The sequence below is a fragment of the Microtus ochrogaster genome, linkage group LG12, assembly GCF_000317375.1.
Source record: "Microtus ochrogaster isolate Prairie Vole_2 linkage group LG12, MicOch1.0, whole genome shotgun sequence".
NCBI classification, from domain to species: Eukaryota; Metazoa; Chordata; class Mammalia; order Rodentia; family Cricetidae; genus Microtus; species Microtus ochrogaster.
In genome coordinates this window covers 3635606-3653603 of record NC_022036.1, presented here as the reverse complement: position 1 = coordinate 3653603, position 17998 = coordinate 3635606, and the positions used below count along the sequence as shown (strand labels likewise).

The following is a 17998-nucleotide window of genomic DNA, read 5'->3' as shown; positions in this document are numbered from 1 at the left end:
GGAGAGGAGTGGGGGGAGGGGGAGAGGGGCGGGAGGAGGGAGAGGGAAATGGGAGGCTGGGAGGAGGCAGAAATTTTTTTTTCAATAAAAAAAATAAATGTGCAACTGCCATAAAATTGGCTTATGAACATTTATCAACATGATAGTAACATTAAATTACTCTCTAATTCCCCACCCCATGGTCTTGAGCATGCATGAATGTATTTCCTATCTCTGTAGATTTGACAGTTTGGGGTATTTAATTGTAATTGAGTTGTAAGGTTTCTTTTGTGCCTGACTTCCCTTAGTCAGATGACTACGTTCAAGTTTCATCAATGTTTTTCATATTCGTGCCTCATTGTTTTATTGTAGTTGAACAATATGGATGTTCATGTGAACATGGACTCTCATTTCTCTTGTGCTTGAATCTCTAATAGAAATAGGTTAAGCGATAGCTCTAAGGAACTTTCAAGTGGTTTCCAAAAGTTACTCCACCACTGAAATTTCTATCAGCAGTGTATATGAGTGCTGACTTTTCAACAATCTCCGGCTCTTATTCTCAACAGAATTTAGTATGTGTGACATGGTATCTCACAGCCATTCAGACTTCCACAATGCTGACCATCTTTTCACGAGCATGAACAAGTTGGGCATTTGCATATTTTCCATGGTAAACGTCTACTCAGATTCTTTGTTAAGTTTTTTTTTAATTGGTTCACATCTTACTTTCATTATTCAACTGTTAGAGTTCTTCATATGCTCTAGGCATGTGTTCATCTGTGTAAGTTTGAATGAAATGGCCCCCTCTGCTCAGAATTTGAATACTGGGTACTCAGTTGGTACAACTGCTTCTAAGGATTACTAGCTACAGCTTTCTTGGAGAACCGTGGGCTCTGAGGTTTGAAAATCCCACACCATTTTCAGTTAGCTTTTTCTGTCTCTCTTTCTCTCTCTGTCTATGGTTGCTGTCTCAAGATGTGAGCTCTTAAATAACTCCTATGGCTTCAGCGTTAAGTCTACCTGCTTGCTGCCATGCTCCCAGCCATCATGGCCAAGGGCTCACCTTCTGAAACTATAAGTCTTCAATAAACTCTTTCTTTTATAAATTGCCTGGGTAACAGCAACAGAAAAGTAACTAAGACACTGTCCCACTCAGATACAAACTTGGCAAATAATTCTTTCCATATGTGGGTCTCTTTTCACATTCTTAATAGTAACATCTGAAATACAATAACCTTTTTGAATACATTTTCCTTTAAAATATTGTATAACTTTTAATATTTATATCCTGATTCTTCTGCATTTATTCCATATATGTACATATGTTTAAGCTGATCATTTGGGACTATATAGTCTATCAGGAAACTTGTCCCTCAAGAAAACCAATTCTTGCTCCCTCAGTGGCCATTGATTGTTTATTTCCTCATTAGATCTGGAGGACACATGCCACAGTATACATGTGGAGGTCCATGGACAACTCTGTGAAGCCAGTTCTTTCCTAACATCCTCCTTTTTATCCTTAAACAAACAAACAAATAAGCTTCCCTAAAAAATATCATTTCCTGAGCAAATTGGGAGCATGGGGACCTTGGGGGAGTGTTGAAGGGGGAGGGGAGAGGCAGGGAGAAGAGCAGAGAAAAATGTAGAGCTCAATAAATGTCAATAAAAAAACATTGATCAAAAAATATCGCTTTAGGATTACTATATAATGCTAAGCATAACTTTTATTAGGATACTAGCTCTTGGACTATGAATTTACATGGCTTACATTTTACTAAATTAATATTGTAGAGCAATGATATACAACCATGATTTGGTAGCAGTTAAATTAAGTATAAGATATTATTTGGCATAGGTAGTTGAATGAAAACAATAAAGTTTCTGAATACCATATGTAATTAAATATTAAGCAATCATTTCCATTGCATGAACAGTCGGGAACACAAAGAAACACAAAAGCAAGGAATGACATACACTGTGAAACAGACAAATGACACAGCAGGTATGCATGAACAAAAAGGGATGAGGAACTTTCTTTGATAGTCCACCACATGCCATGTACAGTAGCAAGTTCTGATGCAAAGAACTCAGAGACTGAAACTTCAGAAGTATCTAGTTGTGTACATTTGAGCTGGAAACGAAACATTGCTACCTGCCCTCTTCCTCCCGGAGCTAAATGTACTAGCTGGGAGAAAGAGGACAAGGTGTGAGGCAGTTCCCAGGGAAGTTCCTTTGATGAGAAAGAAATTGCCAAAGCTCCAAACCTTGGGCAGAGAAAGTCTATAAGAAAACAGCACCTGGACAGAAGAAGCCCAGTGAATAACTTTAAGATTTCCAGAATGAAGCCAGGTCAGGCTACTGGGATCGAATATAAGGGGTCATTGCATTGGAAAGGCTGTGGAAATGGCCTGAGGGAAGTACAATGTACACTAGAGTGGGCTGGGATTCAATATGCAATAAAGAAAAAGAAGTCATGAATTAGAAAGGAAGTTGGCTTGGGAGAGGTTGAAGGTAAAAGATAAAAATAATGCAATTATATTTTAATCTTTTTATATTAAAAAGAAAGAAAGAATGCATAGGACTTACATAGGTTTAAACCAGATGGGGTTCCAGCACTAAGAGGTATAAGAAGATACAAGCTTTCATCCCTAACCAAAAAGGTATCTTCAGTTGGCATCTGCTCACAAAGGAAAAACAAACTTTCACCAGTGGAGACTCACTGTGTGTATTAATCAGACTTAAATGTAGGTCCCATGACAAGCAGTAGATGGCTAAGACAAACCAAACTCAATGTTATTTCTATAGAGCTTTTTCTCATGTTGCTTTGTTTGGGCATGTTTTTGTCTTATTGGTCATTATTTATATATCATACAGTTTCTGGTTTTATGTTTTTATGAACTGGGTGTGCTGCGTTTTCTCTTTTGATTTATTTGTTTGCCTGTTTGTTTTTTCAGGGGCTTGTCTATTTGTTTGGGGGGTATATGGAATTGGGTGCCAGTCATGTTATTCAGTTTCAAAGACAATTAGATGCGAATTAAGATTACCTTTTTTCCAAAGATGACGAAAGCATGTGTCCAAAGGCTGATTAAGAATCACAAGGCAATATTTCAAATTTCCTAAAAGAAAAGAAAAAGGGTAAAACACACACAAAGATAATCAGTCCCCACTTATCATCTGTGTCTGTATCGTAAGCTCCACGTACACAAAGGAGGACCGCAATGACAGTTACTCTAGCAAACCTTCCTTTCTGAAGAGATTGTTTATCAAGAAGGCGTACTTTGTTCAGAATGTCTGTCTCTCACACATCATTTCTCTGAGGAAAGTATAATGAAAAGAGTTCACAGTAAAAGAAAACTTTTTTTTTGGAGGGGATAAATGCTTTTATTATGAATACTCAATCTTAGTAAAGATCCAGCATTGGCACAAGAGACCACTTCCTGAACATAATACCAGTAGTGCAGTAACACAGACACTAAAAGCAACAATTAATGAATGGGACCTCCTGAAACTGAGACTTCTGGAAGTCAAAGGACATGTTCAATAAGACAAAACCGCAGCCTACAGAATGGGAAAGGAGCTTCAACAACATCACATCGGAGAGAGAGTTGATCTCCAAAATAGACAAAGAACTAGAAATCAAAATACCAAATAATCCAATTTAAAAATGGGGTACAGATTTAAACAGAGATATCTCAACAAAGGACTCTCAAATGGCCAAAAAACACTTAAGAAATTGTTCAACATCCTTAGCCATCAGGGTATAAAAATCGAAAAACTCTGAAATAGCATCTTGCACCTGGGAGAATGGCTAAGATAAAAAACCCTGATGACAGCTTATGTAGGAGAGGATGTGGAGTGAGGGGGAAGGAACACTCATCCATTGCTGGTGGGAGTGCAAACTTGAACAGCCACTTTGGAAATCAGTATGATGGTTTCTCAGAAAATTGGGAATCAACCTACTTCAAGACCCAGTAATACCATTCTTGGACATATACCCAAATCATGCAAACTCATACCAAAAGGGCGCATGCTCAACTATGTTCATAGCAACATTATTTGTAATAGCTATTACCTGGAAACAACCTAGATGCCCCTTAACTGAAAACTGGATAAATATATGTGGTACATTTACAAATACTATCAAACTGAATCCAAGAACACATCAAAAAATAATCCACCATGAGCAAGTTGGTTTCATCCCAGAGATGCAGAGATGGTTCAACATACAAAAATCTATCAATGTAATCTACCATATAAACAAACAGACAGAAAAAAACATATGATCATCTCATTAGATGCTGAAAAAGCATTGGACAAAGTCCAACACCACTTCAAGACATCAGGGAGACAATAAACATACATAAACATAATAAAAGCAATATACAGCAAGCCAACAGACAACAGTAGTTTAAATTAAATGGAGAGACACTCAAAGCAACTCCCCTAAAATCAGGAACAAGACAAGGCTCTCCACTCTCTCATAGTTCTTAACATAGTTCTTGAAGTTCTGGCTATAGCAATAAGACAGCAAAAGAAGATCAAGGGGATTCAAATTAGAAAGGAAGAAGCCAAACATTTGCTATTTGCAAATGATGTGATAGTATATATAATCGATCTCAAAAACTTTACCAAAGAACTCCTATAGCTAATAAATATATTTGGTAATGTGGCAGGACATAAGATCAACTCAAAAAAAATTAGGAGCCCTCCTATATACAAATGATAAAGAACCTGAAAATGAAATCAGAGAAACATCACCCTTCACAATAGCCACAAATAATATAAAATATCTTGGGGTAACACTAACCAAAGAAGTGAAAGACCCTAGGCAATAGTGGGACTGCATAAACAAGCTTTTAGGAGCTCACTGTCTATGGAGGGATACCTTGCTGAGCCTAGATACAGGGGGGTGGGCCTTGGTCCTACCTCAAAATGATATGAAAGACTTTATTGATTCCCCATGGGAGGCCTAACCCTCTCTGAGGAATGAATGGGGATGGAGTGGGCAGAAGGTGGGAGAAGAGGGAGGAGGTAAGGGAGGGTGAACTGGGATTGGCATGTAAAATAAAAAAAAAGATTGTTTGAAAAATGAAAATAGAAAAACTTCATAGGAAAAAAAAAAGAAATATCCAGTGCTGATATGACAGAGTCTGATAGCTGCTGGTTTTATACTCTCCTACCATAGTCAGGAACTGATGTCATTCAGGGGTGCTGGTGTATGCTATCACACTCATTCACACTCATTTGTGTTATTATTTTTATTACATCCCAACTCACTTTGATCTTTCTAATGGAAAACTATATATATGTTATCACAAACACTACCAAGTACGTTTATTCAAGTATTCAGACAACACTAAAGAAAACATTGGTAATGCTATTTTCTGAACTTTATTAGGAGGAAAGTTCAAGAACAAACAGGTTCTTGAAGCTGGGATGTGACTTGAGAATGAGTTGCCTCTAACGTCCTATGATGAACTTTATATATTATAAAGAATGCAATCAAGCTGGTGAGAATCCACAAGTTTTATTCAAGTACTCCTCAATTATAGAAATCAAATAATTGCTTAGTGATAAGAAAAACTATTTTGGAAGCCTTCTCACTATTAGAAACAGGAAAAGATAAGGTAATGAAAAGAATATGTCATCATATACAACAAATCTTATTACTAATTATGCAACACACACTGAGGGTACAAAGAAAAGTAAATTTAGAGGTTATATGTTCAATAAGATGTTGACAATGTTGAGACTGTATTCAACAATATAAGTATATGAAGAATGATGGATAATAAAGGCCATAGTTTTGAAAAAAAGCAAGGGAGGGCTTGGAGGAAGGAATAGGAAAGAGGAAATGATATAATTATTATATATTTATAATTTCAAAAAATTCAAGAAGCAATAGAAAAAGAAGTAGTATCCTAATAATGCAGGACATTAGCAATAATATAAATTTTAAAAGTAATATTTAATGTGTCATTGGAATTGAACTTGAAATATCTACAAAGTGTGTAGTGCAGGAATGATTTGAAAATACTTCCTGTATATTTGAGAAGCATACAAATAGATGTAGCTACAAATAAATAACTGGACTTGAAGGAACAAAGAATTAGGTCAAAATTGTGTTTGTTTACTATTACAGAGCATAAAAGGTTAGAAAAGGTCAATAAACAATTAGAGTAGAATGTGGAAAAATTAAAAGTGGTTGCTTTCAAAGTAACAACTATAGGAACTGCCAATAATACAGAATACCAGAAAAAGCAAGAAATCAGCAGCAGCATGATCAAAGACCTGTTGTGATTTCATGACATTTGGTAAGAGATTCCCAGGTGCTTAGTAGGTAACTTTAGGAAGACAGCTTTGGTAAAAATCAAGAATTATTTCATTATAATCATTTTAGTCAAAAAGAAAAAATCCTGAAGGGGACTTTGTGGTTAAGAGCATTGCTACCTTTGCAGCAACCTGAGCTCAGTTCCCAGCACCCATTAAGGTGGCTCACAGCCACCTACAACTCTAGCTCCAAGGGATTAGACACAATCTTTTGATCTCTACAGGTACCTGCATTTGGTATTCCCATACACTTATCTATACATGGAAATATATGCATACACACAAGTTAAAAGAAAAAGTCTTTAAAAAATCCAGAGGGAGGCGTGTGTGTGTGTGTATGTATGTATGTATGTGTATGTGTGTATATTCTGTCCCCTATGGATTTGTATATCTGTTGCTAGACAAAGACATATATATATAGAAGAACCTCATTAATATCCTTCTATCAAGCAGCCATATATTGGTGGAGGACCTTGACTTCTGTCTCTTTCTCTCCCCTATTCTACCACGGAGGAGCAAGGGATGATGGGTCCACTGAAAGTCCAGCAGCTATCTCACAGGGAATCCTAAGTTAGCGTGATTCCCCTTCTGCATATTTCATTGTCTGCCAGGCTTCTTCATTGTGACAAACAAAATAAACATTCAAGCCCTCTCTAAGTCCTGGCCTTGATTCTGGAATGCTGCAGTGGAGGCAAGAGGCCCTACAGCGAGTTCAGCAGTGAACACCAGAAACAGCCCAGTCACAACTGTATGAGTGTCTACTGAAAATCAAATCTGCTTCTTCCTTTCTCTTGTTAACACTCTTATTCTAAGAATTTAGCATGTTTTTAAAGTAATGCTGCTTATGGAGTAGACAAAAGGGTTTTTTTTTAAAGTATGAAGAGCTTTCTCATTATCTTACAAAGACCACAAATTTTCAATCAATACTGTAATTTGTACACAAAATTTCAGTATTTCAGGTATAATGGTAAGAGGAAATTTTCATTTATCCATAAAAATATGTAACACTTTCCATTTAAAGAACAACAACCTAAATTAACCATTATTCTTCAACATGATGACAAATTTCCAGCCACTGAGATACAGAAACGGATATACCAATAAACTACATGGATCCAAGTTTATGACATGAAAATAAGATAAGGTCAAATTATCAACCATGGCCTTTTTGAAAGAGAGCTTTTGAAGAGTAAGGATTAGTGAACCCGAGTTGAATGTTAAGAAAGGACAGCCTTCTATCTTCTGTCTGCTACATAGTTGGGGCACTGCCTCTGGAAGAAGAGGTAACTCTGCAAGCAAGGAAAAAGTAGCAAGGATGGCCCTGGACTACCAAGTGGTACCAGAAGGAAGTGGCTGCTAGGGGTAACAAAACAGACAACTAAATTACCCTGCTGTGGCCCAATGGCCAAACCTGGGACAATCTGAACCACAAAATACAGCACTAAATTTTTTGCACGGTATAAAATTAAACATTTTTAAAACCACACTTACAGAAGAAAAATGCTATATTAACAAAGTGGGATAACAGACAGATCTCCCACAGGCAAAATAAATCCAAGGAAAACACAGCATGTTTTACTCTTAGTGAGGAGTATATACCTGTTTGCTTCCCATGACAACATCTATCAAGTGAAACTGCTTGAGATGGGATGGTATTTCCACTGCAGCATCTCAAAACCTTAGAACAAGTTCACCATTCTATATGGAAACTGGACTTCAAAAGGCAGAATTTCAGTTTGAAATAAGTGAGCTCATTATCTATTTACCAAGTGAGAGTAAAAGAACAATTAACAAGTAGTAGATAGAAATAGCAAATAGCAAAAGATCAGCAAATTGGGATCCTACATCTGTCAGTAAAGATTAGAGCCTCTATGAGAGAAGGCACAAGAGAAGCTGCATCAAATCAGGAGACTAGACATTCAGCAGAATGACTGGGGAAGCCCTGCGGAGACAGTCACACTGGGGTCCTGATGAGAGTTTTCATGCAGCACAAAGTGATCTCTCCATTGATGAGCTCTGTCTTGCCCTTCTCAGGTCCACGGCAGGCATTTTAATAGTATGCAATAAACGAGAGGTACCTCTGTTAAAAATGTTTTTCCCCTAGACCAGTGGTTCTTAACCTGTGGGTTAGGACTCCTTCGATTTTGCATATCAGATATCCTGCACATTAGATATTTAAATTACAATTTTTAGCAGTAGCAAAATTACAATTATAAAGTAGCAACAAAATAATTTTACCAATGGTCAGTGGTCAGCACAAAAGAGAAACTGTATTAAAAGGTTGCAGCATTAGGAAGGTTGAGAACCACTGCTCTGGATCTTCTCACGGTTTTGATATTTTTACCCTTAGCTATTTGCTGTTCTCCAGTCTATCTACTGGAAGAGGGGTCATCTTGCCCTAAGACAGAGAATCCTGGGAAACCTATGAAATAAGTCTTCGATAAGCAGGCCCTTTTCTACAAGGGCAAACAGCATATGCTGATTTCCTAACATACTGCATTACATCCACCACCAACAGATATATATCACGTGGTATGATCCGAGCCAGGATATGCTAAAATAATATTCAGTCCCAAATCACACGGAAACCCAATCTGGCTCAGGAGGGAAACATCAGATACATTTCAACAGAAAACTAGCTTACAATACTCTTTTCTAGTAGTCATCAAAACTGTCAAGGGTAGGTACCATAGACAAGAAAAGTTTTGGATACTATCACAGATAAAGCGAATCTAAGGAATATGATGACTACACGTGCTGTGGTATCCTGGATAGGTTACAGGGGCAGAAAAATAACAGTATGTACTTTGGAAACTTGGTAAAATGCAGAACAAATAATAATGCATACCTTTATTGCATCAGCACTGGTTCATTAATGTGAACTAATGTATCATATAAAACTGGACGCTAACATGGATGAAATTATACATGGGGCTGGCTAATTGAAAACCCTATCCTTAATTTTTCCAAAACTTAAAAAAAATAAAATCCATTATTTTTATGACTTATGCATTTAAAAATTTGAGATAAGGGTCTCTTGCTGTCCTGGAACTTATTATGCAGACCAGGCTTGTCTCAAACTCAGAGATCTACCTGCCTCCTCTGCCTCCTCTGCCTCCTGGGTGTTGAGATTAGAAACATGTATGTACCACAGTGCCTGGTCATTAGTTTTTAAATCCCAGTGTCAGGACAAAACATAGACTGAAAACTATTCCATGAAGTATTGCTAGTGATTGTTCAATGTGACAAGGCTGTTTACACCCAGGAAAGAAAACCCAAGTGTATTCAAACTTCAAAAATAAAGTATAGTGAGAAATACATGGATGCTTGGGGAAAAAATTTATTTATTAAGGAATAAATAGGGAAAACACACACTCACAGACACAGTGGGAAGCTACACTGTTGTCTGTTCATCTACCATGGAAGGATGGAGAAAGCTCCAGACCAGGTCACTGGATGGTGAGTCAGAAGCATTCCACATCCAAGCAAGAAAGAGCTATGCGGCCTCCTGACCTCCATTCTTAACCAGTCACTTATCAAAGAAAACCACGCTTATATGGGTAGTCATTCCAAATATCATTGGCTAATCGAACAGAGCTCCCACAACAGTAAAGCTAAGAAAAAAAAACACTAAACCAGAAGGAAAAAGGAATACTATTCCATATCAAGAAAACTGTACTTTTTTCAAGTTTTTTTAGTTAAAAACTGTAAACATGGGAAATAACCCTGCATATATCTAGAAAAACAGCTTCTCTGACATTAAAAATTATTTGTACCACAGATAAAAAAATATGCTATTTACATCTTTAACTGAATAATCTCAAAATGCAGTAGAACAATTTAAAAGTGAGGGGCTTTCTTTATTTTCAGAAAAAGAAGTTAATATTTAACAGCATTCTTATGGTGGTTTGAATAAGAATGGTCCCCATAGGCTCATAGATTTCAATGACTGGTCACCAGGGAGTAGAACTTTTTGAAAGGACTAGGAAATGTGTCCCTGAGAGAGGAAGTTTGACCCTGGGGGTCTACTTTGAGGTTTAAAATGCTCAAGAGAAGCCCAGAGTTGGTCTCTTCCTGCTGGCTGCAGATCCCCATGTGTTAGTCTCATCTACTTCTCTAGCACCTGGTCTGCATGCATACTGCCATGATGACAATTAACCTGTGAAACTGTAAGGCCTAACTAAATGCTTCCCTTTATAAAAGATGCCATAGTCATAGTGTCTTTTCACAGCAAGAGAACACTGACTAAGGCAATATTTAGTATGTAGACCAGTACAGAGGCCTCCCTGTGTTTACAGAACAAAGTCCTATGTTTTCTACCTAAGCTGATGTCATAGGGTTTACATAACTCTGATAAAACATCACAACATCAAAAGCAAACGGGGGGTGAAAAGGCTTATTTCACTGTTTAGTATACAGTCTATATTCAGGGAAGTTGGCTTAGGAACTCAAGGTAGGAACTTGGAGACAGGAACAGATGCAGAGGCCTAGAGAACACAGACTACTGACTTGCTTCTCATAGCTTGTTCAGCTTGCTTCCTTATACCCCGCTAGGGCCACCAACCCAGAGGTGGCACTTATCTATTTATCAAGACAATAGCCCACAGGTTTGGCCACAGGCCAATCCTTTGGAGACATTTTCTCTATTTTGATTGCTTCTCTTCCCAGTATATCTAGGTTTGTGTCAAGATAACACAAAACACACAGTCAGTACAGTTCAAATACAGAAAAGTAGAAGGGCCACCACATATGGTGCTGACAGGTGCCCTCACTCACCTCTGCAGCTTACTAGGCACACTGTGCTTTGTTTGTGCCTGGAGAACACATTAACAAACGAACTAGATTCACATACAATCATCTCTAAAAGTGACAAACTTAAAAATACCCTTCAGCACATAGTGAAGACAATACACATTCTATAAAAGCATGGCCATACTTATCAAGGTCAGAAGCTCCAAGAGGAACAAAGTGGCAGGAAGAGAGGACAGAAGAGATTCTGGGAGGATGGGCAGGTAGGCATGGTCTTATGGATGACCAACGTTGAGAACCATTGGTATTATGATATTAAGTCCTGACAACGACATTATTTTATTTTTAGAGATTTTTTAAAAATTATTTTTGTTTTACTTGCATAGTTACTATTTATTTATTCTGGAAGGAGGGCATGGTGTCCTGTGTAGGTGAGAGAATAACTTGAGAAAATCAGTTCCTCCTTCTAGGACATAGGTTCCTAGGACTGAACTTGGGCTACTGGGCTTGCCCATAAGTTCCCTCACACACTGAGCCACTTTCTGCCCCAACAGCAACATTTTGTAACATTTATTTTATTGTTTTCACTTCTGTTTTCTGAATGTTTTATATATAATTTTAAAAAATTAAAGTAAAAACAAACATAGTGGTATATATCGCTAATCCCAGCACTTAGGACGCAGGTGCAGGAGGGTCTCTGAGTTATAAGACAGTCTGGTCTACATAGTAAGATCTAAGCTAGGGGCAGAGGTACATAATGAGACCTTATCTGAAAAACATTTACCACTCTTGCAGAGAACCAAGGTTTACTCCCTAGTACCCACAGGACAGTTAAAACTGTCCTTAAGTCCAGTTCCAGGGACTCTGAGGACTTCAGCAGGCAAAACATGCATACGCATAAAGTAAAAAGGAAGATCTATAGGAACACAGACTTTAATTGTAAATTTGGGGATGGGTGCCAAGAAAATGCCAAGGTAAATAAACCACTTAGGTATTAGCATCAAACTGTTGTGGCTTACATCAGGCAATCAAATTATACTGACAGATGAAGACAGAAACATAAAGAGGGGGGTTAAAAAGGTGTGAGGGGAAGGGAGAGGAGGGAAGGGGAGGAGATTTTACTGTAGCACTAGGGATAGAACCTAGGAATTCACTACAGTTGGTAATGATATACTGGCTACATCCCCTGACCTACTGCATCTTTTTTAATGCTAACTACACTATCATGAAGAATAGTTTAAAATTAAACTACTATGATAAAAATGTTGGTTTCCTGTAAAAAGTTAAAAATGAAAATAAAAAAATAATGAATGAAATACACCTGACTGAAAAAAGAACCACTTGGTAATTTATAAAATGTTATAATATAGATTACCGTTCTGTGTGCATTTTGTGTGTGTGTTCACATATGTATGTGTGTTCACAATTATATGTCCAGGTGAGTACATCCTTATGGCGTGTAGTTAGAGAATAGAAGACAACCTCAGATGTTAGTCCTCAGTTTCCACAGCCTTTAAATCAGAATCTCTCCGGACTATACGCTTCTAGGGGTTTCTCTCTCTCTCTCTCTTTCTCTCTCTCTCCTATCTTTTGGGAGTGCTGGGTTGTAGTATCCAGCATTTATAAAAAATTCTTGAATTCAGGGCCTCATGCTTGTATGGCAACTAATTTACACACTGAGCCATCTCCCTAGCTCTTCAAATTACCTTTTAAAACTTAAATGATACAAGATTAAAAGAATGCACATATATTAAAATACCGTTTATAATAGAATGGAAGTACTAGTCAAATAAATTGCTAAGTTGCCAAGTTAATATATATTGTATTTTAAAAATCTGGAGCAAAGAACAATTATTTAGCCAAAACACATGTTGGTCATTACACATGTAAGTATGACCTCATCAAGGAACCAGAAAGACAAAAAGACCTCAAACAATATGATATTCTTGTACCTAGAAAGTATTGTAATTAAATAATAAAAACTGTAGAGCACTTAGTCCCATAACTGCACTCATGAACAACTACTTTTAAACACAAACTTTTTTGGAAGTGAACACAGGGAAATAAACACTGTCAAATCAATTTGTTGTCTGAGGAAATACATTAAATGTGTATGAATCATAACTATCAAAAGGTTCTGAACAAATAGTCTAACAAGTCTATTAAAATAATTGAATTATATTGAATTATTAAGAGATGATGAAGAATTAATAAGTCAAATATAAGAAAATGAGTAAACAAGGAGTTATATAAATACACTTCTGGAGAAATCTTTTCTGTGCTCCCCTAGGTGTAAACTAATGACGTACTCCACTTACATTAGCATAATAACAATAGTTACCCTTCTATTCATGAGGTGCCTTTGTTTGATAACAAATGATAAGGTTACTCTACCCTCTATTACCCCCAGCTTCCACCCCATTTCTCTGTCTTCAACAAAAGTGATTTTTAAAAATCCATTCATTTTTATTACATGTACCTTCATGTTTTTCCCTGCATGTATGTCTGTATGTGGGTGCCAGATCCAGTTACAGTTGTGAGCTACCATGTGGCTGCTGAGAATTGAACCTGGGTCCTCAGGAAGAGCAGTCAGTGCTCTTAGCCACTGGGCCATATCCCTAGCCCATACAAAAGTAAATTTTAAATGAAATTATCTTCCAACATCTGAAACAATCATTGTCAAAGCCAGCAGTGGCCTTGTATTATAAAACCCAATAGCTAATAATTCCTTCGCATCTTGTGCAAGACATCTTGGTCTCATGGCAGAGTAGGTAATAGGTTTATCCTTCTTGATCTTTCATGCTAATCCCTACAGTCTTGTATGTGTATTACCTCAGAAATCGCATTTCCATCACATGCTTGTGCCTGCCTGCATCTGAATCTGCCTTGTTCTTCCTAATAAATGTATCAATAATACTTTCATTCACTGTTTTTCATAATATCTCCCTATTCTAGAAAATAAGTCCTGAATCATTACCTACAACAGGGGCACATACATAGTGAGTACTTAGTAAATATCTGTTGAGTAGTTCTTCCAACATAAGAAAGACTTTATGTTCACTTAAAATAAATTAGTTCCAGATACTTCCTTTAATCAGAAAAGTATTCTCTCCAATCTGTCCATATTCTGTCCTTTGGATGCTTCCCTAATATAACTCCTTGCAGAATGAAACTATTCCCTTCTAAAAGTCAACTGTTCCGTCTACATCCTGAAGCCCTGAGCAGCCCTATCCAATAATCAGTGCATAAAATGATTCTGAGAGGACACCGGGACAGAGCAACACTCACCTTGCTTTCACCCAGCTAAGGGCTGCTCTCCTCAGAAGGGCAGCTATGTCAGTAAGAGCTAGGAGATACTTTCATTGAGAACAAATTGACTTTTCTTTAAAGATATATATATATAATCTACTTAGAAAATCAATGAATCCACAAAACATTCATTGATCCCTACAAATTTGACCATATATCTGCTTATTATCACTCAAGTTTTCAGGTTGAAAGTATAAACATATCTGAAAAGATTTCAATCAGCTCCCATTTGAAAGCATTATTTCCGATGGGACAACAGAAATGACCCTGTCCATGTGTAGCTATTCTATACTCTAGGCCATTATAGAGAAAATGACTGAATACATTTTCACAAGAATCCATAGAGGCTATTAATGTATGTTATATACTAGTAAGTTTCTACTGTGTAGGAAAAGGGACAAAGAGGACATAAGGAAGCAGAGTATTGAATCTTTCTGGCCTTGAAAGTAGAAGGCCATCCTACAGAGTGATTTTTTTTTATCTTTGAAAGGTTAGTAATATTCTTGCTACCAGTAAACATTCTCACTGCATAGCCCAAATGAATGATGTTTAATTCTTCATCTAGGCATACTTGAAGTACTGACAGAGTTCAAGGCTGTTTTCCATCAACTGTCCCTTGCCCTGATGATCTGGATCACAATAAACTGTGTTTTCTGTCAATCAAAAAAGTCACTTCCCAGCAAACTGTAGACAAAGTGCCATAACCCAAAGGGTCCATCATAAAGTCTTTGGAAATTATAGTCTATCACATCAGTTTTGATGTGTTGACAGCTGGGCCCAAAATACTCTTCACACTTGAAAAGTCAGTCTCAAACACTTCCAATGACAGAAGCTATATGAGTTTAGAACATGCTTACAAAACAACTATATAATTGGCTACTCCTATATCCCAAACCCATTTCTAACTACACCAAAAAGAAAAACAACAAAACAAAACAAACATAGAACCACAACCACATAATTAGAAGAAAGGCAAAGCAGACTCAAGGATCAGAAGCCAATCCTTGCCTATGCCCTTTCTAGGAATTCTGTTCTGTGTTGGTGAGTTTTGGTGAGGACAGTTAAGCAGACAGATAGCCTTCAAAACTCCACTGGTTTCACATACAACATGACAGAAAACAAGTACTTATTAAGTGGAAAATATTTCTGTTATTTTTAGATATTACTTAGAGATTATTTTACTACAAAGCCATCTCAATGTTTATAATTAGAAGAAGATCGAATGAAGCTAAATTGGAACTATGTAAGTGACCAATTGGGACTTTAAGTTTGAGAGAACAAAAGAAACAATAAATACAGTTTCAGGGGATTTCCCACTGTCCTTTAATTGGCATGGATTGCATGCTACATCATTACATGATCAAAGCACATGTATATAAAAATCAAAGTGGGTTTTACTAGTATTTTGTAAACACAAAAATATACAGGTATAAATTCAGAAGAGGGAATGATGAATGAATTCTGATTACATAGTCAATGGCATAAAGAATCACATGCAAAATGCAGGAAATCCAAAGCCAATGTAGATTTTGTTAATGTCACAGTCACCATAGGCATCTAGAAATAATGAGTTAGACTTCAGCTGGAAGAATAAAGCCCAGAATGCTTGCATCTGAAATCTGGTTTCTCAGATTCTCTGTTGCTGTCCTCTCACATGGAGAAAGGCATAGAAGTGAGAGCTAAACACTATTGTGCTACATGGCAGAAGGGGCACATGAACAGCGGCTCAATGCCCACCTCTCAATGCTGCTGCCTGAGAAGCAATAAGTATTCACAGACACACCAACACCACAATGCAGGCTTTTTCTTTGGTTGTGATTTTTTTTTTTTTTGAGATAGGATTTCTCTGTAGCTTTGGAGCCTGTCCTAGGACTATCTCTTGTATACCAGGCTGGCATCATACTCACAGAGATCCTCCTGCCTCTGCCTTCCGCATGCTGGGATTAAAGGAGTGTGCTATTACCCGGCTCAGAATGTATACATTTAAACACACCTATAAAGCTATAAATGTTTCAAAATATGAAAGTTTCCATAAAGACAAGCTGAAGAAATATTTTCTAAGCAAACAAAGCATAAAATTAAAGCAAAAAAACCCAGCATAATTATTAATTAGAGCTAGCTTTGGAACAATAGTGCATGTGCTCATTTCTCATTCCCTAGCACCCAGCACACTGCCTATTGTAGAGACTCAATAATACAGACCAAGAGCAAAACTGGATACTGAATGGAATGTCCCCATTGACAGGGCCCATCTCAGGGTTTAGGCTTCCAGCCTACTTCAGATCCACTCCAGGAGCTGCTCACCACTCTATGAACATATTAGGTTCCTTCACTGTTTTCACGTCCTCATACTTGGTTTCTTGTCTGTGTTGAATGCACTTCAGAACACATCATTTAGTAAGAATACTGGGTTTGTCAAATGTGTTGGTGATGTACAACTTTAATCCCAGGGCTCAGGAAGCAAAAACAAGCAGACTCTAAGAATTAGGCTAGCTTGGTCTACAAAGTGTTCCAGGAGGTAGTGTTATACAAAGAAAACAAACAGAAAGAACATGGGGTCTGTAATCAGTTAAATCTCTGCTGTGTCACTTACTAGTGGTATGACTTTGAGATACGTGGGGATTATGTTTAACATCTCTGAGCTTAGAGCACTGTGGACTATCATAACGGAGGGTTAACTAAATACACATGGAAAGAGCACTACCAAGACTAAGGAAGAAAACCCTCAGCAGATCTAAGCTATCTCACTCCCCTTGCATCATTAGATCCTCGTCTACGTTAATGATAATGACTTCTCAATCAACATTTTACAAGCTTTACACACTCAGAAAACATACGTTGACGATTCCTATTATCTTCAAAATGCAGTACAGGACCTGGAACAAGGTGAACTCTTTTTCCTAGCATGAACTTGAAATGTCATTTGCTCATGGTGCTATTAACTGTGTTAAAACACTGGCCTGCCAAACTCAAAATGTGTATGTGTTAACAATCAAAACTATAATAATCTAAGTGTGTTCTCAACTGCTTTCCAATTAAGCTTCAAGACTTCTGTCCCTTGCAAACCTGGCTGACCTAACACTCCACCTTGCCAAAATGGGACCATAATTTTAGAATAGAATTGAGGTAAACAGGGGAGAAAGAGGAATGACAAGTTATGGCAGGTTCATTCGGGCATCCCTCCCTCAGAGAATCAAACAGTCCAGTTCTAAGCCGTCTATGACTGAATTCTATTTCTGTCGATGACATTCTTATAAAGTCACTCACTGGAATCTCAAGGGGGAAGAGTAAAGTACTCTTAAGACTTTCAGGGAAGGTTAATTACAAAAACCCCCCATTGTTGCCAGTGCCTGGAAGGCTTCCATCCGAACTCTGTCTCATCACCATGCCTCCATCCACACACACCTGGATATGATCCAAACCCAAGGTAAGGACTTTACAAAGATACTGTAGTTCTTCAGTAAGATGAAATAATCACTTATAACTTTTATGAATAATATGGCTCACTAATTTTCAACATATCTCTGCTTTATCTGCTTGAATATTCTCTATGTAATCTGTTTCATGTGCTGGATTGTTGTGGGCTGTGCTATATGACATCTTGAATATTCTCTATGTAATCTGTTTCATG

The 17998-nt window shown here is 37.4% G+C and overlaps 1 protein-coding gene across 1 annotated transcript in view; it reads right to left on the bottom strand.

The window, feature by feature from the left end:
* Tpk1 (thiamin pyrophosphokinase 1) overlaps positions 1 to 17998 on the bottom strand; it is a 355540-nt gene that overhangs the window by 294805 nt on the left and 42737 nt on the right. Inside the window, exon 3 of the mRNA XM_013352468.2 lies at positions 3024 to 3095. Coding sequence (XP_013207922.1) covers positions 3024 to 3095 — 72 coding nt within the window. The remainder of the gene's footprint in view (positions 1 to 3023; positions 3096 to 17998) is intronic.